This window comes from Schistocerca cancellata, chromosome 2 (assembly GCF_023864275.1).
Source record: "Schistocerca cancellata isolate TAMUIC-IGC-003103 chromosome 2, iqSchCanc2.1, whole genome shotgun sequence".
In the NCBI taxonomy this organism is placed as follows: domain Eukaryota; kingdom Metazoa; phylum Arthropoda; class Insecta; order Orthoptera; family Acrididae; genus Schistocerca; species Schistocerca cancellata.
The window spans coordinates 773,723,132-773,750,744 of NC_064627.1; the positions used below are offsets into that span (position 1 = coordinate 773,723,132).

The 27,613-nt window shown below is 41.1% G+C and overlaps 1 protein-coding gene across 3 annotated transcripts in view; it reads right to left on the reverse strand.

The window, feature by feature from the left end:
* Positions 1–1,809: 1,809 nt before the first annotated feature.
* LOC126162616 (cuticle protein 21-like) overlaps positions 1,810–27,613 on the reverse strand; it is a 190,936-nt gene continuing 165,132 nt past the window's right edge. For 2 of the 3 annotated variants that reach the window (XM_049919237.1, XM_049919236.1), the window contains exon 3: positions 1,810–2,004. In XM_049919237.1, the coding sequence (XP_049775194.1) occupies positions 1,948–2,004 (57 nt within the window). In that variant the 3' untranslated portion in view covers positions 1,810–1,947. Of the gene's footprint in view, positions 2,536–3,639; positions 3,677–27,613 lie in introns of those variants that run through there. The other variant, XM_049919234.1, reaches the window with a different exon arrangement.

Consider the following 27,613-nt stretch of genomic DNA (forward strand, 5'->3'; position numbering starts at 1 on the left):
CAAAAACGCCGTTACCAACACCTCACTATTATAATAGGGCTACGAGAAGCTGGATGTTGCTTCTGCGATACTGCAAAAAGACTTGGCAGGAATGTAGCCACTGCACGTGATTGCTGGCAGCTGTGGTCACGGAAATGTACGGTCGCAAGATAAATGGACTCCGGACAGCCACGTTGCACAACCAAGAGCACATCGGACAACTCCAGTGTCATCCACCGTCCCTCTACTGACCAAGTACAACAGGCATGGAACCTCATCTCACAAATTGAAATCTGGTAGTTGTACAGCACTATGCACGCGCGTTTGCGTGTTTGCCTTCAACATTATGGCTTTTATAACCCGTTATTAATGTACCAGCATTTCACATTTTCAATCGCGCGTCTCGCACTTACATTAACCTATAATGTTGTAACGTTAATCATTCAAATATATTACCCAGACAAATGCATTCCTAAAATTTCATTACTCGACATTAATCATTTTTTGGTGTTACGCTTTTTTCCGTCGTTATGTTTACGCAAAAAAGTTTCGTATGATTGAGGCAGAGCTATCCTGTTTCAGAATGCATAGGGGGATAGGCAACCAAGTTTTTCATTTGGCCGTTATCTTAGCGAGGACCTGCATTAACAGCTGTATCATCCAATATGCTACAAAAGCAGGGTAGGCATAGTCATTTTGCTGTACGGTGAGGCACGTTGGAATAGAGAGAAATGAATAATATACTTATATGGATATGGTGTCTGTTCTTTCGGACATGTTTGCATGTTTGTATATATAGTTCTGGCGATACCGGCCATGACCTTCTTCTTCTGTGCGGATGCACACATATTCCCCGAACTCTTACGGGACTTGGTAAGAATGTCTTCCACGAGTAATGAGTGTGTTGGGATGGGACACTACGAATGTAGTGTGTGGACATACAAGGTGAGAATGTGGGTGTTGCGGGAGGCGTGCTCTAGATAGTCCCTGCAGTCGCACTCTCCTCTGTGACCTCGGTAGCTCAGATTGATGTAAGCAGGAAATCCCGGGTTCGAGTCCCGGTCGGAGCATACATTTTCACCTGTCCTCGTTGGTGTGTATCAACGCCCGTCAGCAGCTGAAGGTATTAACTTAATTCTAATTAGAAATGAATAAGGTGATAATGAAGCGAAGATCTGATTTAAGGGACGCCATGTCAGAGTTGTGAAACAGTATAGTGTTTCAAGAGGAGGAAGAGTGGCTGACAGTGACAGCCATTTAGCTGGAGGCAGTGAAAGCAAGTATCTAGACGTGGCTAACTTCCTTCTCATCACTGATGAACGATAATGTGATATTTCGGGACTGTATTATACTCCAGTGAGAGACCTACTTGCTTGTAATATTTGTACTGTACGTATTTCATTACGCCACAGATTAATGTTACAATTTTTTTGTTCTAACAAGAGTTGGCCGCTCTGCTTTACCTGTGAACGAATGTGGTAAATATTTTTAAAAATTTGTATTTGTCATCTGGACAACAGAGTCAGATTTTAGAGTGGATGTTTCATGTGTAGCAGATTGATAAACAGGCATATGCCCATCTAGATCGAGGATCAGCCTGCTGCATAGATTTGTTATAGGTCTGTGGTTTTTAGTTTATTTCCGTCTTTATTTGCAAGAATATTGGAGAAGTAGAGTGTTCTGTGATTTTGCAAAATATTTATTCAGTGTTTCGAACTGTAACCACATCCCTGTCGGAGTAGTATGGGCAGTGAAGACCTCTCGTCTAGAGTGCGCACAAGTACTGCTATCATATCAGACTGGTACATAAGTGTAATGAAAACACAGAGATATATTTAGCACAAAAATTTATTTGTGTGCATTAATATAATGCGTGCAGGGAAGTACAAATAAATAGAGGGAGAGGATAAGGGAAAGGAAGGGTGGTGAAGTTGGAAGGAGCGCAGAGATGGCGGTCGAAGTCTTCATTTAACCCAGGATGGCTTTTCCGTAGGCGGGGGCGGCGTATGCGACGGGGGCAGCCACCTTAGCGATGGCGGGGGCGGCGTAGGCGATGGGGGCGGCCACCTTGGCGACGACGGGGGCGGGGTGGGCACCGGCCTCCTTGTGCACGACGGCGTTGAAGCCGTTGACGGGGTCGGCGGTGTAGTCGACGGTGCGGATGGAGCCGTCGGGCTCGACCAGGCTGTAGCTGCCCTGGACGACGTCTCCGTCGCGGCTCTCGTGCTGGCTCTTGGAGTCACCGGTCAGAGCGTCCTGCACGTCGTAAGAGTAGCTGTACTGGGGGTGGGGGTCGTACTCGGCAGCCACGGCGGCGGGGGCGGCGACGGCGACGGGGGCGGCCCTCACGGCGGGGGCGACGGCCAGGGGAGCGGCACGCAGGGCAGGGGCGGCGTAGGCCACGGGGGCGGCGTAGGCGCGGGCAGCGTACGCGGGGGCGGCGTACGCGGGGGCGGCGTAGGCGCGGGCGGCGAGGGCAGGGCCGGGGGCGACGACGGCGGGCGCGCCCAGGTAGCCGGCGCGGGCCACAGCCACGAAGGCGGCGAGGACGATCAGCTGCGGAAAGGCAAGCGTTAGCACCAGCACATGGTAGCAGCTTCGTAACACAAAGAAATTCATGACACGTTAGACTTGAAGTGTTATTTTATTCCTCGTTAACAATGATTCAGGCAGTCTAGCTTCAGAAGTTTCAATTGGCAGATAGTCTCTTGAGTTTTACGAACGCTCATCGTCCTTGGATGTTTTATGCATTCAATGGCTATAGTATTTATGCAGAACATTTAACTTCTATTACCGAGGAAAGAGAAATAATAAGAATTTCGTTCCGAGGTCACATAATTAAGAAGCCGATAGGCTTACATTTGTGTTTTGTTGTCCGAGAAAACATATATATTGGTTTAGAGTCAAAAATTTCCCTTAGAGATTAGAACTGAGAGAGATGCCACAGTAACTTACGTGCTGTGATCATTCTCAGCTCAAATGGGATTGATACACTATTGCATGATTTCTATGGTGCAAGTCATTTCAAATAAGTGATAGAAAGATTTGATAAGGACAGTTGTCTTCTCCACGTTTCATCTGCACCAAACTGAAAACTGACAAAACTCCAATGTGTAACCTTAATTACAGTCTGAAAGCGTCAGGCCATGAGGCTACTATGATATTATTTTAGGATTTGACATTGCGATATTTTTTTAAAAATATTGTTCAGTCAGTTATACCTGGAGCAATTTCAGCATTGGAAACTTTGGAGGCTATCAGTGCCCTTTGTGTAGCTGTATATTACATCTGAAGGGCACAAACACAGCGAATTCTTTGGAGATTCCCGAAAATATTTTGACATCGATAACAAATTCAACACTTTCGGCTCACTGTTCAGTTTCATTACGCTGAGAGAGGAGGAGTGTGACAGTGTTAATTAGCTCTCAGTAAACTATGGACTGACGCGGCTTAAGTCTATCCCTAAGGAAGCCGTCCGTATACTGTCCATCAGAGCTGAAGAACAGCAGATCTGCCTCTTGAAGGTTCTCCTTTACCAAGCGTGACAAAGATAACGCTACCGAGCTCTAAATTAGTACTAGATCGTGAGAGGTAACCTTTGGATCTCGAACGCAGCTGAATGCGTATGAGTGATAACGGAGAGACTGCGTCTGGACTCACCTTGAATGCCATGTCTGCGGGTGGTCGAGTACTGCGATGCGAGTGCTGGCGTGTGCCGGGTGACGCTGGCTTATATAGCGGCCAGTGGCGCAAGACAAAGCGGCCGGCGGCGACGGCGGCGGCGGCCGCGTTTTCGCAAGCCCAGCCCAGCGCGGCCCGGCCCGGCCCGGCCCGGCCCACGGCACCATCCGGCCGCAGCTCAGCCCGCAGGAGGGAGACCCGCCCTGGCCGCCAGGCCGCGCGCCCCGGGCGCTCCAGAAACGGGTCACGGCCGCCTCCCGCAGTCGCTGGCTGGACCGGCCGGGCCTCGCGCGTCGCCCGCCGAAGTGCAAGGCTACGCCGCGCGACCTTACCTTACTCCAGACCGACACTCGTCGCGAGGCCGCCGACTGCTGAGGACCGCCACCGGAGATCATTATCGGCATCTACAATGCAACGCCCAAATTAACACAAACTTTGTTGTAAGGTCATAGCTTCTCACACTTAATTTACTACACTTTAAAATCCCCCCCGTCGGAGATTCGAGTCCTCCCTCGGGCACGAGTGTGTGTGTTGTCCATAGCGTAATTAGTTTAAGTTACATTAAGTAGTGTGTAAGCAGTTTGGTCCCATAAGATCTTCCTACAAATTTACAATTTACACTTAAAAAGAAGTAGCAATGGTTGGACAATATAATAGAGGGCGTCCATAAAGCTCTCCTATCATTTGAAAAAATCATAAGGGACAGTCAAACGAAAAGGAGACATTTAAAATTCTTTTTTATTCCAGTCTCTGATCACAAATGAATTCTTTAGACGATTACCGGTTTCAGTCTGTAATGACCATCTTCAGATCTAAAATATATAAATATATACATCTAGTGAGCAGTGTGTCTTAACATAAAACAGCAATACGTATCACAATATACTGTCATACACAAGGGAAATGTACAGATAAAATATGGAATGTCTCTTTTTCAGCTGTCATGTAGACATTTTATCTTTCATAAGTAATTTATAGTTTGCCACAGGCAATGTATTACGCTATATTAATTGCTGACCGTAAATTCACCATATAAAAAAGGGTCGGACCTATACTCTTCATATATTTTCTTTTAATAATTTTACATGGATAACTGCATTCATGTTTTAATGTATCACAATTGGTTTCTATGATAGTCATCAATTTTATCAAGTCTGCTACATGCATTTTATCTAATGTGCTTTTATCACATCATGATTTTGCGTAAATGATGACTACATATAAGCAAGCCCACAGTAGCTGTTTTATTTGAATAGTAATCGCCATAACAGTTATTACAGTCATCCCACTCTGAGACTAGATGGTCACTGCCATCATGAAAGCTAATCGACGGCTACGAATGTCTTCCATCCTGCCTGCAGAGCGGAGTACCTATGTTCGATTCTCAAATGTATTCTGCAGTTATATTTTACTTGTATTGATAAGAACAGGAGGTTTAGTAAGGTAATCAACAAGGAATAACAAGGTAGGTAAATAAATTTCAGAAACGACTTGCATTAATAAATAACTAAAATTTTAATCCTCACTGCCTTACAGTAGCGTTTTCACTCACTGTGTTGCATGTCCTCACTTTCCTTTGAATAATTACGTGGATGGTACTTGTCGTATAAGTATTCGAAGCAAATGTACTCCTGGCAGTCTTCGCGAAACTAAATCTTTCCTTCCGAAGATCTGGTGGAAAACAGAATTATTTTACGTTTAAAAATATTCAATTCTTGGGAATTAATTTTGATGCGTAGCACACAGAACATGACATCGCCTGCAAAATCAGCCTTGAACGCTAATAATATGCCATGAATCTTTGTTTCATCATCGCGTTCATCTACATCTACATCTACATGGTTACTCAGCAATTCACACTTAAGTGCCTGGCAGAGGGTTCATCTATCCATTTCCATACTACTTCTCTACCATTCCACTCTCGAATGGCGCGTGGGAAAAAGGAACACCTAAATATTTCCGTTTGAGCTCTGATTTGCGTTATTTTATTATAATGATCATTTCTCCCAACGTAGGTGGGTGCCAACAAAATATTTTTGCATTCGGAAGAGAAAGTTGGTGATTGAAATTTCATAAATAGATCTCGCCACAAAGAATATCATATAAGTGACACTCTCACCCCTATTGCGCGAAAAAACAAAACGAGCTGCCCTTCTTTGCAATTTTTCGATGTCCTCCGCCAATTCTACCTGGTAAGGATCCCACACCGCGCAGCAGTAGTCCAGCAGAGGACAGACAAGTGTAATGTAGGCTGTCGCTTTAAGGGGTTTGTCGCATCTTCTAGGTGTTCTGCCAACAAAGCGCAGTCTTTCTTTCGCCTTCCCCACAATATTATCTATGTGGTCTTTCCAATTTAAGTTGCTCGTAATTGTAATTCCTAGGTATTTAATCGAATTGACAGCTCGTAGATATGTGCGGTTTATCGTATAGCCAAAATTTATCGGATTTCTTTTAGTACCCATGTGGATGACCTCGCACTTTTCTTTGTTTAGTGCCAATTGCCACTTTTCGCACCATACAGAAATTCCCTTTAGATCATTTTGTAATTGGAATTGATCGTCTGATGATTTTACTAGACGGTAAATTACAGCGTCATCTGCAAACAATCTAAGGGGGGCTGCTCAGATTATCACCTAGATCATTTATGTAAGTCAGGAACAGCAGAGCGTCTATGACACTACCTTGCGTAACGCCAGATATCACTTCTGTTCTACTAAAGTTTCTTTAAGGTGATTCATAATGTTTTAGTACAGCACATGCTCCAAAATCCTATTGCAAATTGAGGTCAGTGATATGGGTATGTAATTCAATGGGTTACTCCTATTTCTTTTCTTTATGCGATATCCGCTGGGTTTCCGGATCCGCACTGCAATTCTGAAACCTCCAAATTAAGTTATGCATCGCGGCTCGGTATCTCGCGGTCGGCTCTCTTTGGTCCCTCTTGACGATTTCACAGCAAAATTACTCGGTATTTTTTCCATACAACGAGGTCCCAAATTTTTATTATTTACTAATCCAAGTCGTTAGAGAAATATTATTGCCTACTTTGTTGTTACTCCGCATTGATTACCTTACTAAACTTCATATTCTTTTTAGTACGAATAAAAAATTAGTGCGGAATGCATTTGAGAACGGAATACGGTTTATCCGCTCCGTAGCCAGACTCAGTCCACACGCTGCGGTGCTTTCGTTGAACAGCGTTTACATAATGGGTCCTTAAGCGGCAATCGTAAAATTTTCTTTCCTCGATTTCTACGAAAATACGCGTTTGTCGACCTCACGTATGATGATTAAAAATGCTCAGTTTTCCGATAACTACCGACCCTGTCAATTCTGGGTCTATTAGGCGCCATGAACATTAGAGCTGTTTTTTTCAAAAACGGTGACGTGTTAAGCGGAATCAGCTGGACGTGTCTGACGCCTTTCCCTTTAAGCACATCATACAAAAAAATTAGTCACCCTCAGGAGACATCAGTCTAATGTCCATAACAACCCCTCCTAGCATTGACAATTCGGAGAGGAAGGGTGTCGACAGGTTTCGCCTGATATGCTATATTCAACTGAAGTCATCCATTGAGGGTCAGATCGCACAGAGCTACGAAATTTCGAGGATGTTAATTGATACGATTCACTGTTCCAGACAGTTTCAGACATGTTATATGGATTAACATCGGGTATTTTAGCAGGCTAGTCGAGCTGCAATGAGGTGCCTGATATTTCATCATGAGAGGAAGACTGGAGCGCATAGTGCATAGTCGTGATAAAGATGTAGAAGAAAGGGTAAAATTAGATCATCCAGAACGTTGAAATGATCATCCTGGTTCATTATCGTGATAACCTGAAAGAAACGGCCCAGTTCATAGTAAGAAAAACACCGCCGAAACACCATGGAATCATCCCAAGATTGAACTAAATCCTGTGGAAACCGTTGATTAAATCTCCATTGGGCCGTCTGTGCATTCTACAACTTGCATCCTTTGAAACAAGGCAAATTTGCGACTCGACGAACCACAGTAAACGCGTCCATTCAACTACTGTCTAGTTTCTGTATTATTTGGTCCTAAGCAGACGTACAGAATTGTGTGCCTTTGTGAACAATGCCCTTTTGCTTTTGGAAGGAACCAGACTCCAAATGTCCACTGCGTGTTAGATCCCTTCGTAATGTTCGCTCGGCGATTGGCTGAGATGGAGCTCCACTCACTGATAGCAGTAACTCCCGTCTGAAACAGTCTGTAATTGACAAAGCGCAGCATTAGACTCCGGTCGCAATCAGCGACTATCATTTTACGATTACCGTTCTTACATTTTATTTTATGGCTGTGGGTGGTACATCGCTCCTTGTACACATGTTAGGCAGTTCGCGTTGGTACACCAACACCACGAACACGACCAAACACGTTAACTACTTTGTCCCAGTCTGTCACCTCTCCATGGCGACCCATCTTTCTGCACTGATTCCATACAACCGAGGAGCATGTACACTTCACTTTACTGCCACGACCTAAATCAGCGGCTGTTGGTCACACGATCGCTTGGTACTAGTTCTACGCCTTTTTCAGCGCTCCAAAGCAACCACTTTGCTCTTCTAAGGAGGTCTCAAATATTTTGTTCGGTGTGCCTGCTCAAATTCAGAACAGGCGTCTTACTTTATTCTCCTACTCAACAAAGGACTCTTTTATGTTTACAGCAATGCAACTGTGGGCCTTATCAACTTGTATGAGGTATACCTCCGCTGATATAATGGTCGTGGCGCTGATGAACATCTACTTCTGTAGTCTGCAGACTTCTGTGAAGTGAGTGGCAGAAGGTACTAGAAAGAAGTGTGAAGGATTCGTACCACCACCCACACTTTTTCGAAGCTGAACCGCATTAAGACGGGTCAAGAGAGGTGTGGTTACACATTGTAGGAGTAGGGTTTCCGTTCATTTGTTAACTGCGACTGCGGAGCGGAGGAGCATTCTTTAGCAGAACATTTGACCAAGTGATTCTGACCGCCTTGGACCTGTATCAAACATTACTTGTAGCGACCCTCGTAATTTCATGTACATTTTACGTAGCAAAATCGACAGAAAGCACAAAAATGTGCACTTATCTATTTATATACTAAAAAACTTAAAATCTAAATAGCTTATGCAAATTAATGTTGTGAAATGTAATAATATTTCAAAGATATAGCTGCAGACAGTGTGTGGCTGATTGCGATCGATTGTAATACGTTTCTTCTTTTGTTCAGAATGTAAGTGGAGAGCGTGCCTGCTCGAATCTCTCTCTCTCTCTGGCCGGTTATCTTTTATACTGATAGGACGCACTATAGTTGCGTTCCTTGCGTATCGGTAATTAATCTTTCTTTTGTGTATACAAATATGATATAAGTGAGATGTACTAGCTTTAGAACCATATGCGATTAAATTAATCTAAATTAGTTAAGTCTCATGAGTTCTCATTTTAATGGTTCTCCTAAAAGACATATTAGACACCAAATGTTGTAATGATTTACTACAGCAGCCAACGACCAATACGCGATTAACGGATCGTGGCATGGAGACGCAATGGCCGTGTACAACCGGTATTCTGCCATTTATTCATTTGCAACTTTCTACAGCGTCCCTGAGATTAACTGCCGATCATCACGAAACGTTCTGCAAATTTGAATGGAAGCGCGGAACCTTAAATGACCTGGCCACAGTCTCCAAGCTATGATTCATAAATAACAGATACCGGCCCCGAAAAACTGAGGGTGGTATTAAATGTTGTAATCCTTTCTAAATCTTACAGCATTTTTCTAGAAGTCTGTTTGGCCACTAAAACAATTGCATTCACAATCAAAAATGGCCATCTGCTCCAGTTAATTTTAACAGTTTTCTTTCCAGTGATTAATTTTAATTTCTATTTAACGTCATATTTTAGTAATTTTGTGTGCGAGCGAACGCATCATGTTATCAGATTGGGACATTTCCATCTGATTGTAGATATTTTTGTATACTTGTAAAACCGGACGTTCCTTGTAGTGTAACGACGTAAGTTTTTTTTAAACGATTTTCTTTTGACATATGACCATGTGTAGACTTCGTCACCTACGTCAGTTACAACACACTTCAAAATTATTTGTATTCTTTTTAAATTGTCTCAGAATGGTTCTTGAACGAAACTGTAAAACATCATTTGAGTCGTATGCGCAGAATTTCGTCACTCAGTCCAATTGGTTTGCGCAAACTTTTTCAATTTAGATGTCGTTTGTTTCTCCTCAGAAATTATATTAATGCACGTTATCTGATTTAATAAATATTAGAACCACATTGAATAAACTTTCGAGATTCAAACTCGCGACGAACGTTGTCAAAAATTAATAATCTTGTCAAATATATTATTAATTCATTCACATAATTCTTCATAAATAAATTCTCGGAACACGTATTTAAACTTTTGTAGCATCCACTAGTTTATTATCTTCCTACATATAGACGTGAACCTGAGCCTTGACAAGACAGAACTGAACGTTTACAACAAGATTGAACTTTCTATGACGTCAATGTTGTACAAACATTACAAATTCTCAATTATTTAATTTTTAGAAGCACGACGCAACAACTCGGTTTCAGGATCTTCTGTTGCTCTTTGGCTGTCGACCCGCGACGTATAGTGGCCAGCAATTTTCTCTCTGGTCCCGGCAGCGAAGATGCTGTCTCCGTTCGTTGCGCCGCCCTCTCCGTACATGAAACATAAAAAATAAATACAAAACTTTAGATAATTCACAGCTATTACAAATATTACAAAAATACATAAACAAAACAGTAAATTAAACTTATATTCACCTGCAAACTGGGCTGACACTGGTGAATGGGTGACGCTTCAATTTCGCGTCCCACTACATCCTCTGAGGAGTCTTCGGGCGCGTTTTCTTTGAAGTTTAAGCAGATAACTGCAATTTCGTTTTTGCAGTTTGTAGCGAGAATTAGGGAAACAAATCCAGCTCACAGCATTTTCTTGCGGCTCACAGCTTCGACGGAAAGCGTCTGTATGTTTCCCGTTAAAAAAAGATAAAAAAAAATTAAAGCAGAATTTTACGCGCCTGTTGGATGATCTAGTGCTATGTTTGTTTTATCGATAAGTATTAACAGGGACAGTAAAACACGAAAAATAATCAGTATTCCAGAAACGACGGTGAAATGCTGCTGCATGGCGGTAGCAGTCAGCACAAGACGAGTACATATCGACGAAACCAATATCGCATTAGAATAACTTGGGACCCCAGTATCGAATGGGTACATATGCCTGAACAATTATAGAAGGGACGGTGCGTTTGTGTGTGTGTGTGTGTGTGTGTGTGTCAGAGTATATACATTTACGGAAAAAAAATCACAACACCAAGAAGGAATTGTAAGACGTAAACGAAAGTTGGTAGGTTGGTAGGCGTGTTCCTACATCTGAAAGATGATATCTATCCAAATTTCGCGCCAGTCGCTTAAGTGTGGGACTAGTAGTAACGCGTAATAGGTGTTTCTGATTACATTCTCCTACGAAGCGCGAAATGAAAGACTGCTTAAATGCCTCTGTCCGTGCTATAAATAGTCCAGTCTTGTCTTTCCGATCGCCACAGGATCGATACGTAGGGATCTGTACAGCAGTCTTAGCTCCCTTATGTAGTTCTGGTTCTCGAAACTTTTTAAGTAGGTTTTTAGCGAGATAGTGGACGTTCGCCTTCAAGAGTCTGCCAGCCCATGTTTTTCAGTATATCCGTGCCTCTCTCCCAAGAGTCAAACAAACCTATTAGCACACACTTCAGCAACATTCTAGGATCGATCACATGAATAGATTATAAGCAATCTTTTTTGTAGAATGTCTGCGTTCTACCAACTTCCACCTATGAACCACATGCTATCACCTTTACCTACGATTTCGCTTATGTTTTAACTCCAGTGCAAATTCCTATAACTTGTTACATCGTGATATTAGTGTGGATTAAATGATTCCCGCTGTGAGTTATTGACAATGGTATCATACGATAATACATATTTGCGTTTTGTGAAGTGCACAATTATACATTTCAATTTTTACCTCGGTGTTAATCTTTGCACCATTTTTGAACTTTACCAGTATCTGATTTGAGTATTTGTGCATCTTTTTTCAGGCAGTACTTCATTCTATGTAACTGCGTCATTCGCAAAAAGTCTGAGGTTAGCATTAATATTATGTGCTACGTCATTTATGTTTAAAGACAGCTTCAAAGCTACCTTTCTTTTTAGGGTGATCACTGCACCGAAAGAAAGCAATAGCCTTCAATAAAACCACTGCACAACCTACACAAAATTATACCATCTAAGTTTGAGCAATTTGCACTCACGCTTCCACATTTCAACACCTGACCTGCTGCCCAGGGGTAAATAAGCACTAGTGGCTTTCTCTAGTCACGGTTACTTGGAGGTACTGATCAACCTAAAACCACACTATCTTAATGACTATGATTATTACCCTGCAAATGACGTAAATACTGATGTAATGTTGTTCAGTACATAGTTTTCAGCCACCAATATAAATATCTGCTCTTATACCTGTTGTACTCAGTATGTCATCATAATAATAGTATCATAACAGTACAGCAGGAACGCTTGAAACATTACTTTTGTATCCAGTGATTACATGCGTGATAATACTAAACAGGCTATAACAATTCTCTCGGGCAACGGCGGGAGCGGAGGAAGTAAGCAAGCGAAAAATTATGTTTCTACTACATCTTGCAGTGGCATTTGCTAGAAGAGGACGAGCTTTGTTCCTGAAATAAAGCAAACATATCTTCCAGTCACCTGCAATTAGAACACGTCTTCCCCGCAGTGTCAAAGGGCCTGCAGTGTATCACGTACTTTTTCAATTACTTTCAGCATCGGGACCTCTTCTGTACCGCGATCTGACTTGCAAGAACTTTGGCAATAGACGCCGTGTTTCTGCAGTTTGCGTTGCGCTATGTTGCGTAAAGGTATATAGAGCCTGGAATCACTGTCTTGGCTATTGTCTTCTTATTTATAGAATAACGCTTTACATGTTCAGTCAGATTTATTTCCTATTATTTATTGGTATGACGCCTTTCAGCAGCATGTCGCCGACATCATGTTCCTAACTGTCACTTATGCATCAATTGTTAGGTCAATATGTTTTTGTGTCCACCATTCTGTCTGTTGCATTATTTAAATAGTCTCAAAGAAATTCTTACTTTTAGTGGGAACAGAAACCTGTCTGGCACACAGAGCACTAAAACAGAGAACCATCCCTTCACACAGTTGTTTACAGCGAAGTGGCTAAAGCATACCAACTATGCTTCAACTGCTAAAATGATACATTCACTATAGCTTCAACTACTTTTTTACACAAGCCCGGTTACATACTTTAATATTTTTAAATGGGACAAGCGTCCACTAAGTATCTCAACCATTGTTGGACAAGCACTCCCTAAATCGCTTTACTATTTAAAGAACAAGCGTTCAACACTGAAATTTTTTTAAAGTAGCTTACATTTCTATTTTATTACTAGGCATTGAGCAACCCGTTTCCATGTATTGCAGCGCTTATGAAAATTTCAAGTTTTTCATATAAATTCATGTCTTTCATCCAATTTATGTAACATGTGCAGATCACTTCTAACGCTCTGTAATGGGTTCCCAGTGCTCTTAAAGTGGGTGGGTGGATTTAGAATAATTATTTGTGTGATAAGCATTAATGTATTTACCTATCTTCTTGGAAATTCTCTTCCATTTTAGCTTACGTAGAGAGCTTTACATATACTACACACAGTGTCTGGTTGATTGTGTGTGTGTGTGTGTGTGTGTGTGTGTGTGTGTGTGTGTGTGTGTGTCCGTTTGTGTCTTCATATTCTCTTTCGTACTTTAGTGTCTGCATATATAAGTCCATTATTTCTTCCACTACTGCGTTTAACTTACGAATCTCTGCCTGCATTTTTAGAAATATAATTTTCTGCCTGGACTGTTAATAAACGTATTTATTCATTACGATCTCAGTTTCCGCCTGTTATGCCGTTCTTAAGTGACAGTTCACTATAAAGAGCGTCAATGCATAATCGTTCCGTTCCAGAGGGCACTGTCCTTGCGTCCAACATATTTGTGTGTTTCAGGTGCATAATAACACACAACTCTTCGTCATTTATATAAAAGAACGTAGCACTTAATGTAATAGTTACTATCGAAGTCACATTATCTGCGTACTTAATTTTCACTTTGCATCAAGATGTGACATTTGCGATTTCCAACAGTCGACTCAACTACACAGAAAATTCCCCAGTGCACTTTGTGTGTCATCATAGCAGTTATAGATATCCGTACTATCCTTGACACTGTTGTGCAAGACGCATCAACTAATGGGGCACCAACAAGCTGTCGTCGTTGGAAGTTTGTGTGTGTGTACGCCATGAAGACCGCAGAGATATTAACAGTTAAGGAGTCTTTCAGAAGTCTTAAAATACAAGGGGAAAACAGAAGAGAACGTTGTTGGGTTAGAGGTAAGCTACAGTCCAGGGTGTTCATATTGTTGATTTCAACTCCTGCACATGATCGATAACGTGTCTTAAAGTAAGGAACACTCAAAAAGTCTTTGAAGTTTATGTGCACTCCACGTGACTTAAAAACTCTTGCGAAGTTTTCATCCATACCAGGTATTTCCCCATATATGGCTGCCAAAATTAGTCTACACTAATCCTTTTTAGCCGAAAATCGTGGTGAAGAAAAATTAGTGTGTAGCGTAGTTTGTAGCTGTCAGCAGTCGTATATTAAGAAACAAGTGGAAATTGTTACCTTCACCGCCAACAGGTGGATTGCTAAGTTTGTTCTGTAGTCTGAGGTCTACGTGAAAAATCTTTGACCTTTAACTTCTGTGATATGGTTAACGTTTCATTCTACCTGATTGCTTGACATCTACGAAAAGCTGTTGTTATTCTCGTTATTATTATTCAGATAAATGGTTGTAATGAGCAAGGCAATGAAGCGTTGAAGAGACATTAATGTGCCTCAGTCCTTGTGTAGGCTCTGCAAGTTTAGTGACATATACAGAACCTGTTAGAATCATACTGAATGACTTTCACGTACGATAGGTCACTTCTTACCATCATATGAAGCGTATAGTTTTTTGTTTAGGAAAATACTACTTTCAAAACACCGTTTATAGCTCATAGTGAAGCACATTGTTCATACCATGCAAGGTCTTTCAGCCTCTTCGCTCAGCTTCTAAGCCTTCAGTGTGTCTTAACAACAGTTCCTCACACTTCAAGTTCTGAATGCATCATGCCCTACACATTGACTATTAAAACAGCGATTTTCATTCAGCATTCTTATTACGCTAGTTAATTGACCCCAAACGTAATAATTATCAGACCCAAAGTTCATTACTATCCGTCTTTCATGTAGCAGACGCGAGTGAGTGAAGCACATTGTGTTTCATGTTTCTTTTTGTAGCACTTGAGCGAACACGTTGCCCTCCTCAAGCTACCTCTACTCGTCGTCACACATACGATTTAAGAGTTTAAAAGGGAAATTCAGAAATACCCTATATGGTGCTTGAAACGTGTTAAAGTGAGGCAATGGACAGTAGTAAGAGGTACATGTCATTTATAAGCCCCAATTTTGTAATAAAACCTACCACAGCAACTCTGATCCACCTTCCGTGTTTTTCTAACACTGTTTTGTAAAGATATACGCAGCTGCGCAGCGCCTTACCGTTAACGTCAGTCACAGCTCAAAACATAATGAAAGGCCTATGAAAAATTCTCCTAAGTCTGTTCCACTTGTCGATCCGCAGACAATAAGCGTGTTTTTTGCTCACTCTACGCAGAATAAATGTGTGATCGTTATGCAATAGCTCAACTACCTAATCACTGCTTTCGCTTGCGTAAATGACGTTCACACGTTCAGTGAAAGTTCATTAATTAGGGTTTTCCAATATAATTCTCGCCTTATCACTTAATAATACACTCCACGTGCATATTTTAGTCGCAGTCTGCGTTGCCACAGGCTTCGTTACGTGGGCTGAGACGCTTGCAACTCCGCTGAATGGCGGCGTTTGAGTAACTCCTACTTGAATTTTCCGCTTTTGGTAACTCGAGCTGTGGTTCTCGTAACAGGGGCCACATTCTTTTCACGTGAATCACACATTGCTTGCGGCCAGTCTTGATCGAATGATGAATGGTAGACTAGCCCTGGCGCATGAAAAGGTGTATATTGAATTAATTTCAAGCAACATACAGGGTATTTCTGAATTTCCACTATAAACTCTTAAATCGAATGTATGGCGACGAGTAGAAGGTAGCTTGAGGAGGGCAACAAGTTTGCTCAAGTGCTACAAAAATAAATATGCAACACAATGTGCTTCACTCACTCGCGTCTGCTACATGAAAGACGGATAGTAATGAACTATGGCTCCGATAATTATTACTTTTGGGGCCAACTAACTAGCATAATAAGAATTCCGAATGCAACCGCAGTTGCAATAGTGCAAAACGATACGAATCAACATTGTAAAAATATACACAGAGTGTTTGATGCGAATACCATGCGTTCCGTATGTATCTTACATTATTACAACAGAAATAAATTGTTTGCAAATATAGTACTTACCAGAGTCACAGTAATGCATTATGTCTTCATGCAGCAGATGTACGCGAGTACAACACATTGTTTTCCTTATTTGATTCTTTATAGAGGCAGTGTCATTTTTTTCTGTAGATTAGCTTCTTTTACAAACAGTTATTTACCTGGCGCCCTATATGGGCCCCAGGATATTGTAACATTTTGGAAAAACATGTTTAAATAAACACTTCTAGATGCAAGAAATGGAAAGTAATGAAACTAATGAGCGTTTAGAACAATTTCTGAAATGCAATAAAAATAGCCATTTTACCTTTGCTGAATAAATTATAAAGCACTGTCATGAAGCAACGAACACGGAATAGGACACGAAATTTTTTATTACGATCAGTCACAACAGAAAGCTCCTAACATTACAGGAAAACTTACACACGCAAACAACCCTTCCAACAACAAAAAATTAATCAGTGTATGTGAACAACTCAGTGATCATGTCAGCCATTAAAACAATAACAAAGATATAGAACAAAACCAGACGAAATAACAGCTTAATCTCCCACAAAAAAATACAAACACATCACAAACAAAAGAATATTAAACAACATGCAGACACCACATAACAAACAAAAGACGACACACAGCGAGAGTTGGTAACACTACATACAATAAACACACCAAACCAAATCACAGTGACCAGTGAAAGTGAGGTGTTCAGTTGACATATGACCGAAAAACGCTAAAATTCGGACATCCCGGTTTACGTAGACCAACTAAGTACAACTCCAGGACGGCACGTATGTATTAAGATGGTCGTATGTAGAATAACAGCAATTTATCCACACGAAACGCATACTGTAAAAAGTTGTTTCTGACTTATCAGCAAGAGAATAACAAAATATTGTAACGTTATAACATAAATGTAGTTATAATAAAACTCTACTATTGTAATTTATAACGCAGTTATTATATATGTACATCAAACATGTATTACAAGCCACTGACGATGCTTCACAAATAAAATGAAGCGAAACGCTTATGGCACCCTTTCATCTTGTTGCATTAGGCGAACCACATCTCCAAGAAATCTTTTCAGTGCTAGTAGGTTCAAAAATGGTTCAAATGGCTCTGAGCACTATGGGACTTAACATCTATGGTCAGCAGTCCCCTAGAACTTACAACTACTTAAACCTAACTAACCTAAGGACATCACACAACACCCAGTCATCACGAGGCAGAGAAAATCCCTGACTCCGCCGGGAATCGAATCCGGGAACCCGGGAGTGCTAGTAGGTTCACTTTTCAAGTCAACTGGCTCTTTTGTCGCAGCTTGGCAGAACAAGTTACTCTCTACAGAAGGGGAGTGAAAATATGGTGGCTCTATAATACTAATTTATTTAGTTAACGAGGTTTCGGCTTAAAAGGCCATCATCAGACAACAGCTAATTATGAGCATGAGAGAGCATACATTAACGGTCAACAGCTTTGAGAAATAATCATTACAACTGCGTAGTGAGATGCAAGAACAGAGTCCGCCATCTTTGACACGGCAATCAAAACAAAATTAAAATATTTAAAACAAACAGCAAATTAATACAAAGGGAACTTACCAGAAAGCGTTAAGAGTAGTAGTAAGAAACAGGGATATGTGGGGCTTAAGTGAAGTTTCCTTCAGATTCAGATTCTTCTGTGAATAGGTTTAAAACTATTCGTCTGATAAGCTTATTTATCGAATAAAATTCATCATTCCTTTTTTGTTTGTTTGTTTATGTGCGTGTGTGTGTGTTAGAGACGAGAAAGAGATATGGAAAACGAGACCGCGGGGGGTTAACGTTCCTTTCTCCTTTCGTCGCTTTCTGAAATGTCACATTCCAACAGGCATTCTTCAGTAGAACAGGCTGTTAGACAAAGAGTACCTCAGAAATAAAAAGCCCATCAAATACTGGGATACCGTCGGAGGCACTGTGAGCGAAAGCATTAAGTGGATATCACCTGCTGCCCGAGTAAGACACTGGACACGCATTTGGAAGAACCGCGTTTCAAAACTCTATTCAGTCATTAAGATTTTAGTTTTCCACGGTTTCTCTAAACTGATTAAAATCGAATGCTGGGAGGCCCATGTCCGACTCCTTTTCCACCCTTTTCCTATCCAAAATGGAGTTCCTTCTCTAATCTGTCGTCGACATGAAGTTAAATTTTGATCTTACTTTTTACACTGAAGCGCCAAAAAAATGAGAATAGGCATGTCTATTCAAATGCAGAGATATGTAAACAGGCAGAATATGGCGGTGCGATCGGCAACGCCAATATACAACAACAAGTGTCTGTCGCAGTTTTGGATCGGCTACAATGGCAGGTTGCCAAGATTTAAGTAAGTCTGAATGTGGTGTTATAGTCGGCGCACGAGCGATTGGACACAACATCTCCGAGGTAGCGATGAAGTGGGGATTTTCTCGTACGACCATTTCACGAGAGCACCGTGAATATCAGGAATCTTGTAAAACATTGATCTCCCACATCGCTGCGGCCGGAAAAAAATCCTGCAAGAACGGGACCAACGGTGACTGAAGAGCATCGTTCAACGTGACAGAAGTGTAACCCTTCCGCAAATTGCTTCAGATTTCAACGCTGGGCCATCGACAAGTGTCAGCGTGTGAACCATTCAACGGAACATCATCGATATGGGCTTTCGGAACCGAAGGCCCACTCGTGTACCTTTGATGACTGCACGACACAAAGCTTTACGCCTCGCCTGAGCCTGTCAACACCGACACTGGACTGTTGATGACTGGAAACAAGTTACCAGTCTCGTTTCAAATTCTAGCAAGCGGATGGACGTGTACGGCTATGGAGACAACCTCATGAATCTATGGATCCTGCATGTTAGCAGGGGATTGTTCAAGCTGGTGGAGGCTCTGTAATGGTGTGGAGCGTGTGCAGATCGAGTGATTTGGGACCCCTGATACGTCTAGATACGACACTGGCAGGTGACAGGTACGTAAGCACACTGTCTGATCACCTGCATCCAATCATGTCTATTGTGCATTCCGACGTACTTGGGCAATTCCAACAGGACAATGCGACACCCAACACGTCCAGAATTGGTATAGAGTGGCTCCAGGAGCACTCTTCTGGCTTTAAACACTTCCACTGTAAACCAAACTCCCCAGATAAGAGCATTATTGAGATATCTGGTATGCCTTGCAACGTGCTGTTCAGAAGAGATGTTCACCCCCTCGTACTCCTACGGATTTATGGACAGCCGTGCAGGATCCATGGTGTCAATTCCCTCCAGTACTACTTCATACATAGTCGTGTGCATGCCACATCGTGTTGCGGCACTTCTGCGTGCTCGCGGGTTCAAATTATTCTGTACGCTATGGAACTTAACATCTGAGGTCATCAGTCCCCTAGAAATTAGAAGTGCTTAAACATACCTAACCTAAGGATATCACACACATCCATGCCCAAGGCAGGATTCGAACCTGCGTCCTTAGGGTCGCGCGGTTCCAAACTGAAGCGCCTAGAACCGCTCGGCCACACCGGCGGTGCTCGCGGGGGCCCTACACGATTGAGGTAAGTGTACCTGGTCTTTGGCTCTTCAGTGTATTGTTTACCACTATTATAACATGACAGAAGATTATAACATTATTTAACAATAATGTACATAAAGTCACTATGTCTGAAGTACTATAGCTCATTTAAAACTATATTCTATTTTTCTTTAAGTATTTACTATTATTTAGTTGGCTCATGTTCATAGGATCATTCATTACATATCCAGAAATTATAAAAGTAACTCAGAAATATCAAACTACTGAGCTACTGAATGACAGAGTGAGAAGAGCAAAAGCAACAGCAATAATAACAATAATAACAATTATAAATAATGCGTTTAGACTTACCCAGAGTTTATTGATGGTGAAAAACTGTCAGAATTTCAACCAAGTGGCAGTGTTAAAATTTCGTGAGTTTATTATGGGCATATTATCTACCATCATTTGGCGAAGAAGATTGAGTATTTTATTTGTCTTAAATGTTGCAAAATTCAATCGTAGATAGTCCCACAGGTTCTTCCCCCTCCCAGATGGAAACCTGAGAATATTCATGATTCAACGAAAACAACAACAAAAATCAGTGACCGTAATAATTTTTATAACAGTACAAAGAGTAATAACGGGACAGGGGATCATGATGGAGTCACCAATCCCTTATAAATAGCAACACTCTTAGAATTCTAAAATTACTGGGAAAATTAGCAAAATAGTCAGCGTAAGTAATGAAAATAATGCCACAGCATTTCAAAAAGCTGCGTGGCCAAGACCGAAGACAAGGAGAAAAAAAAGTTGTATCGGTATCACGAAATTTTTAAGTTTACTTGTGTGTGTGTGTGTGTGTGTGAGAGAGAGAGAGAGAGAGAGGGAGGGGGGGTGGAGGGAGAGAGAGAGAGAGAGAGAGAGAGAGAGATTACTCACGTGACTTCTACATTGAGGAATATGGGACAGCCTGCACACCTAACACAAAATTGTGGCTCCTTGAATTTTTCATTGAGACTCTGAGAACTGGAAAATTACCAGAGCTTTTCAAAAAGGCAAATGTAATTCCCATCCCGAAATCAGACACAGACGGAAACTATACCCCTCACTACCGACCACTCTCGCTGCTTAGCATGACCGACAAGTTAGTAGAAAGAGTTATTATAAATCACTTTTCAGAGATCACTGGTCAATTCGTCTCCGTCGACAGAGGTAGCGTTGAGAAACACCGGAGCTACTGCGAACAGGTCTTAAAATTGACAACTCGAGTAGAAGTTGGATTTCGCCGTGATCTCAAATCAGCTGCAGCTTTTGTGGATCTTATGACACTGTGGAGGGAGGGATTGATGTAGAAGTTTATTAAAATCATCCGTTGTTAAACCTGGTGTTTCCAATGAATAATATGCTTTCTGACAGGCTTTTTAATGTGTTCCTGAATAGACAACCTAGCAGAACGAGGGCTCTAAGTAATGGCCTACTTCAGGGATCAGTTGTAGCCCTCATTCTGTTTAACCTGTAAATCTATAACGTACCCGATACGAACTCCCTGAAAATGTAGTATGCAGATGACACAGCACTAGCCTTTAAGAGTTAAGATCTTATGCAACGTCAGAATTTGCTGAACCGTAGAAATTGAGTGATTACTTCCACAGAGACAAGATGGCAGTTACAAGAATCGAGGGGCATGAAAGGGAAGCAGTGGTTGGGAAGGGAGTGAGACAGGGTTGTAGCCTATCCTCGATGTTATTCAATCTGTATATTGAGCAAGCAGTAAAGGAAACAAAAGAAAAATTTGGAGTAGGAATTAAAATCCATGGAGAAGAAATAAAAAATATGAGGTTCGCCGATGACATTGTAATTCTGTCAGAGACAGCAAAGGACCTGGAAGAGCAGCTGAATGGAATGGACAGTGTCTTGAAAGGAGCATATAAGATGAACACCAACAAAAGCAAAACGAGGATAATGGAATGTAATCGAATTAAATCTGGTGATGTTGAGGGAATTAGATTAGGAAATGAGACCCAAAAAGTAGTAAATGAGTTTTGCTATTTGGGGAGCAAAATAACTGTTGATTGTCGAAGTAGAGAGGGTATGGCAAGGAAAGCGTTTCTGAAGAAATAAATTTGTTAACATCGAGTATAGATTTAAGTGTCATGAAGTCGTTTCTGAAAGTAATTGTATGGAGTGTAGCCATGTATGGAAGTGAAACGTGGACGATAAATAGTTTAGACAAGAAGAGAATAGAAGCTTTTGAAATGTGGTGCTACAGAAGAATGCTGAAGATTAGATGGGTAGATCACATAACTAATGAGGCGATGTTGAACAGAATTGTGGAGAAGAGAAATTTGTGGCACAACTTGACTAGAAGAAGGGATCGGTTGGTAGGGCATATTCTGAGGCATCAAGGGATCACCAATTTAGTATTGGAGGGCAGCGTGGATGGTAAAAATCGTAGAGGGAGACAAAGAGATGAATACACTGAACAGATACAGAAGGATGTAGGTTGAGGAAGGTTCTGTGAGATGAAGAAGCTTCTACAGGATAGAGTAGCATGGAGAACTGCATCAAACCAGTCTCTGAACTGAAGACCAGAACAACACTTCCATAAATGGAGACTACAAGCTAACCCAAGTATAACAGAGATTACAGTATTCCATGTAAATAAAAATCAATTCCAAAGGTTTTCGATGGAATCCAAATATACCGTAATTACGATCCAATACATCTAGGAAACATTTTGTATTGCTCCTTGAATTCAAGCAAGAGTGCATCAACTTATCTAAGAAACTCAAGAGTGAACCAAATTCGCAATATTGCAGTTGGGGTTTGTACGCCAGTACTCCAAGCTCTGCTGCACTCATTCTTGTGTATTCTGTTGGTGAATATTGCGCTCCTGCGTGGAAAACAGTGCAACACAGCGACGATTACTGTGCAGGTTATAGAAGCTATGAGAGTTACCACTGATACAGTTGAATCTGTAGACAATGGTTACCTGCCCTAGCTAATATTGCTGAGTGTGATCTAGAGAGGAAAGGAGCTGAGGTAAACTTTCTCAAGAAGATCACTTCTCATAAAAATTCTCCCTTGGACGATGTCAAACAACATCCACTAACTAATATGAACTCACGCAACTACCCGGGGCTGAATCAAAGTATCAGTTCTTTCGACGTGACCTCCAAGTGGCGACAATGATGGAACGAACATTTACCTAACCTCTCTCACCTGGTTCAAGATCCAACAAAGAAGTTTGAAGGCTTCCATCCACCGCACCAAACTTGGTAGAAGTTGAACCGCATTAGGAAGGGTCAAGAGTGGTGTGGTTACACGCTCAACGAGTACGGTCACCGTTCACTTGTTGACTGCGACAGCGGAGCGGAGGATTGAACAATAGAATACATTGTTAAGGAGAGCCTACTTCGCGCATTTGATGATGATCTGCGGACTCGACACGAAGTGACTCCGACTGCCTTGGACCTTTTTCTCAAATTTGAACGTTTCCATTTGATTATGGATACTTCTGTGTACGTGTAAAATCGTACGATATATACGCCCGGTGTCATTCCCAGAATCGTCAGGCACATTTTCTCTGAAGCTTCGGCAGATATCTGTAATTTCGTTTTTGTAATGTGTAGCTGCAATCAGGGAAACAAACGCTGCTCACCTCGTCTTTTTCAAGCGCTACCCAAAATTGTTTTTAAAGCAAATTTTGCACCCCCATTCCATATTCTACTAGATGTTCATTCCATCGATAAGTCTTAACAGGGGAAGTAAAACATGAAATTAACCAGGATTACAGTAGCGACAGAAGAGTGCTGGTTGCACGGCGGTAGCAGTCAGCGTGAGCCAAGGCGGTGAGGTTGTTGCTGGAGAAATGGATATTCTTCATGTTTTACAGTACATATTAATACATATCGACAAAAAGAATATCACGCTAGAATAATTAGAGACCACTCTATCGAATAGGCAAGTAAAATTCCGCTTTTCTGTTATCACTGGATGTAGCATGAAAGATGTGGTGAGTACTAATTGCTCGGACATATTGAAAATACCTGTCTAAAAAACAGAAAAAACACCCCTGACGACTGTTAGCAAGAATAGGAACACCAAACGCAGATAAGGAAACTTGGGACCCCAACAAACGAAGAAAATGAAAACATGCTGTTTCAACCGCGGCCTCGTCTAGTAAAGAGAGAAAAAACCACTTTACTTCAAAATAAGCAAAAAGGAAGAAAAAGCTCCAGTCAGCAATGATGGTGGTTCACCAATCAAGCAAAACGTTTCTGGTGAGAAAGACAAAAAAAAAGCGTGTTATACAACATTTGCACTGCATACGTATTAGTGCCTTTTATCGTTGTTTCACAGATGGAGCATCAGAAGATTGATAACTTTCGTTTCTCTATATGTGCCCTTTTTAGTCTTTTTTTTTTCTTCATGGCATCTGCGGGAAAGGACATTCATAAATTCGTCCCGGACATCGGTTGTTAGAATTTTCAAAGTTGCTTTTCGTGAGGCGTTAGGTAATTTGTTCGAGTGTTTGCAGTTTAGATTTTTTGGTATTTCCAACGCACTTTGTTGCGAGGCAAAGAAGCCGCTGAACTATTGCGCTGCACATTTTGTGTTCTCTTGATGTTCCCTGTTAATTCGCAGTTCTTTAAGTCTAACAGCTTTGTGCTGTAGGAGTCGGTAGTAGAGTTTAACTAGAAACAAGAAATAAAGAAACGGGAAAATGGAAATAATAACGGTTAAACTTGCTAAATAAAGTAGTCTTATTTTCGCTAATAATCCAGTTTGTAGTCGTACCTAAACGCAAGTAGAATTTTTCTGTTTCGGACATAAGGGCGAAGTATTGGAATGTATAGATCTGTGACGTCCATAGCTTCGGATACCTCACTCATCCTTCTACAATGTAAATGAACCTGCTGCATCAATATTTATACTTAGGATAAAGAAAAGGCTAGATGAATGTGTAATCAGCGTATGCGAACTTTCGTAACTGCAGATGCAGAAACCGAATATAGAGCGGTGCATACCACAATGCAGGCAACAAACGGCAATTTGCCGCAGCCTTTCTCTGCAACGCTTATTACCTGAGACAGTGGTGGCGCAACGACGGGCCGGCAATGAGAACTACAACGTGGGTATTTTAGCAAATGCCATAGACTACACAGCATGAGCACATATAACTAAGATCTTGCACAGATGTTATTGAATTTCGTACGGTGAACGAGTTTACATAATTAACATGTGGTGGATATTGCTCATGTGGCGACATTGCTCATAACTCAGCAAAGATAAATACATACATCTGTCCGAAATTCTGATTACATTCTCACACACTTTAATTACGAGACTTCTCAAAATTAAACAAGAATTTTGGATAACATTTAACTGACTAAGCAAGTTTTGGTTTTTGTGTAAGCTGATAAATTTCTATATTTCTGGTTTAGAAGTTCTGTTCTGCAGTTTGCATGGGTACTTCCACGCTAGAATCCATTAGTCACCTCTCAACCGCACTGTCTTAACATCGGAAATTTTATACAATTTTCGTTGCTTTGTTTTGCAGAAACTTGCTAATTGTTGCAGATATACTACGTTTTGTACGTTGTTAGTGTAAGTATAAGGACTGTCACGACAATGGTCACTGAAATATTTTTCTTGTACAATTATTTAATTATCAACAATAATTTTGCCTCTAGAAGTAATTGTTTTTGTTTTTCCGACTAAGAGTGTCACAAACGTATTTCCAATCCGTCTTTGCCATTACTAAAAATGCGGATATTAATTTACCATAAGCATTTTTATTCATTTAAATTTTTGTTAGTGGTCGGGAATCAAACATATTCGTCTAAAACATACAGATCTACGAGGGTGAGTCAAATGAAAACCTCAAATTTTTTTAAATATTATTTATTGTGCAGAAGTTGTACAAAGCTGTATCACTTTCCAACATAATCTTCCACACGCTCAAGACAAGTCCTCCAGCGCTTACAAAGTGCATAAATTCCATTAGAAAAAAATTTTTTTGGTAGTCCGCGCAACCACTCATGCACCGCATGGCGTATCTCTTTATCAGAACGGAACTTCTTTCCTCCCATTGCGTCTTTGAATGGTCCAAACATATGGAAATCACTTGGGGCAAGGTCTGGTGAGTATGGTGGATGAGGAAGTGGTTGGTGGAAGTGAACCCAGGTTTCGTCTCCAGTAACGATTCCTGCAAGGAAGCCATCACCTCATTCAAAGCGCCGAAGAAGTTCTTCACAAGTATCAACACGTCGTTCTCTCATTTCAGGAGTCAGTTGCCGTGGCACCCATCTTGCAGACACTTCGTGAAACTGGAGCACATCATGCACAATGTGGTTTGGTGGCCCATAACTAATCTGTAAACATGCTGCAATGTCATTCAGTGTCACTCGGCAATTTTCATTCACTATGGCTTCAACTGCTGTTCTGTGGAGTCACAACTCGTTGTGCCTGACCTGGACTAGGAGCATCTTCCACTGAAGTCACACCATTTGCGAACTTCCTACTCCATTCGTAAACCTGCTACTGTGACAGACATGCATCACCGTACTGAACCTTCATTCATCGATGAATTTCAATAGGTTTCACACCTCCACTACGCAAAAACCGAATAACAGAACGCTGTTCTTCCCTGGTGCAAGTCGCAAGTGGGGAGGCCATTTTTATACTGATACTGCGACGGTATGTGTGCATGTGCACTATGCTGCCACGTACAGGCCATTCTGCACGCTGTTTGTAGCACGCTTACAAACTTACAGGATAACGGCCCGAAATTTAGATTTGTTATTACAAATTTAAGATTTTCATTGGACTCACCCTCGTAAAAAACAGTTCGTTTCAGAGTCTATGGAGCTGTAATTTTTGCTTATTTCATTTTGGTTTGTTTTCCGCGTGCATCTGGATGTGTCGTCTTGTGAACATTATCCAGATATTCCTGCATTTGGCACTGGTGTGTTTTTCCTAGTTGCACATTATCTGGGAGCACTGCACATACTGTGACGTCAACCCCACAAAATATTTCAGCTCTAATATTTATTTACGTTATCCTGTCTAAACGTATGTCTGTGTCTTTTGTGTGTGTAGAGTTGCCAACTTATTTACTGGTTACGGTTTTGCACTTAACGCAAAAGAACGTTACTTTGATCTGTACTGTCCCTTATGTGTACTATTTCGTTTTATTACTGTCCATAGGTCATTTAAGGATGTGAATATAATGAAGGATTTCTGTGGAATTTAATAAATACGCGTTTTTAGTATATGTAAAGAAGGATTTGTAATACCTTAAATAATTGTGCTGTAACTACTGACATTAAGATGTAGCAGACTCTAAAAGAAAAATGTAATTAAATTATAAAAATGATTAATAAAGAGATGTTATTTAATTATACAAATGACAGTATGCGTCTATATTTCAGTGCGTTGCTTTTGGAAGTAATCATACCTGTGGATACAGTCCTACAACACCATCATTTAGTTTCCAATCGCAGCATAATTAAACTGGCTTCCAACAGAATATTTTTTTTAATACTGAACTATACTCCATTGTTATAAGTTTTGATAATCACTTATGACGGTACCTTGTGTCTCTTATTATGTCTAAGAGGCGATGGTGTATGAATTGCTCGTTGAATCCTGTGTACAAGGTCGGTCGCCGCGTAGTTATATGGACTTCATTCCCTTGTTACAGAATTCTTTTTGTGTGAGGCCCTTTTGGGACACAACATGAAATAATTTTTGATATACATTTTTCTCATCTGTAACTCACTTATTACTTCACCTCATGGAAATACACACTTTTAACATTAACTTCAGAACAGA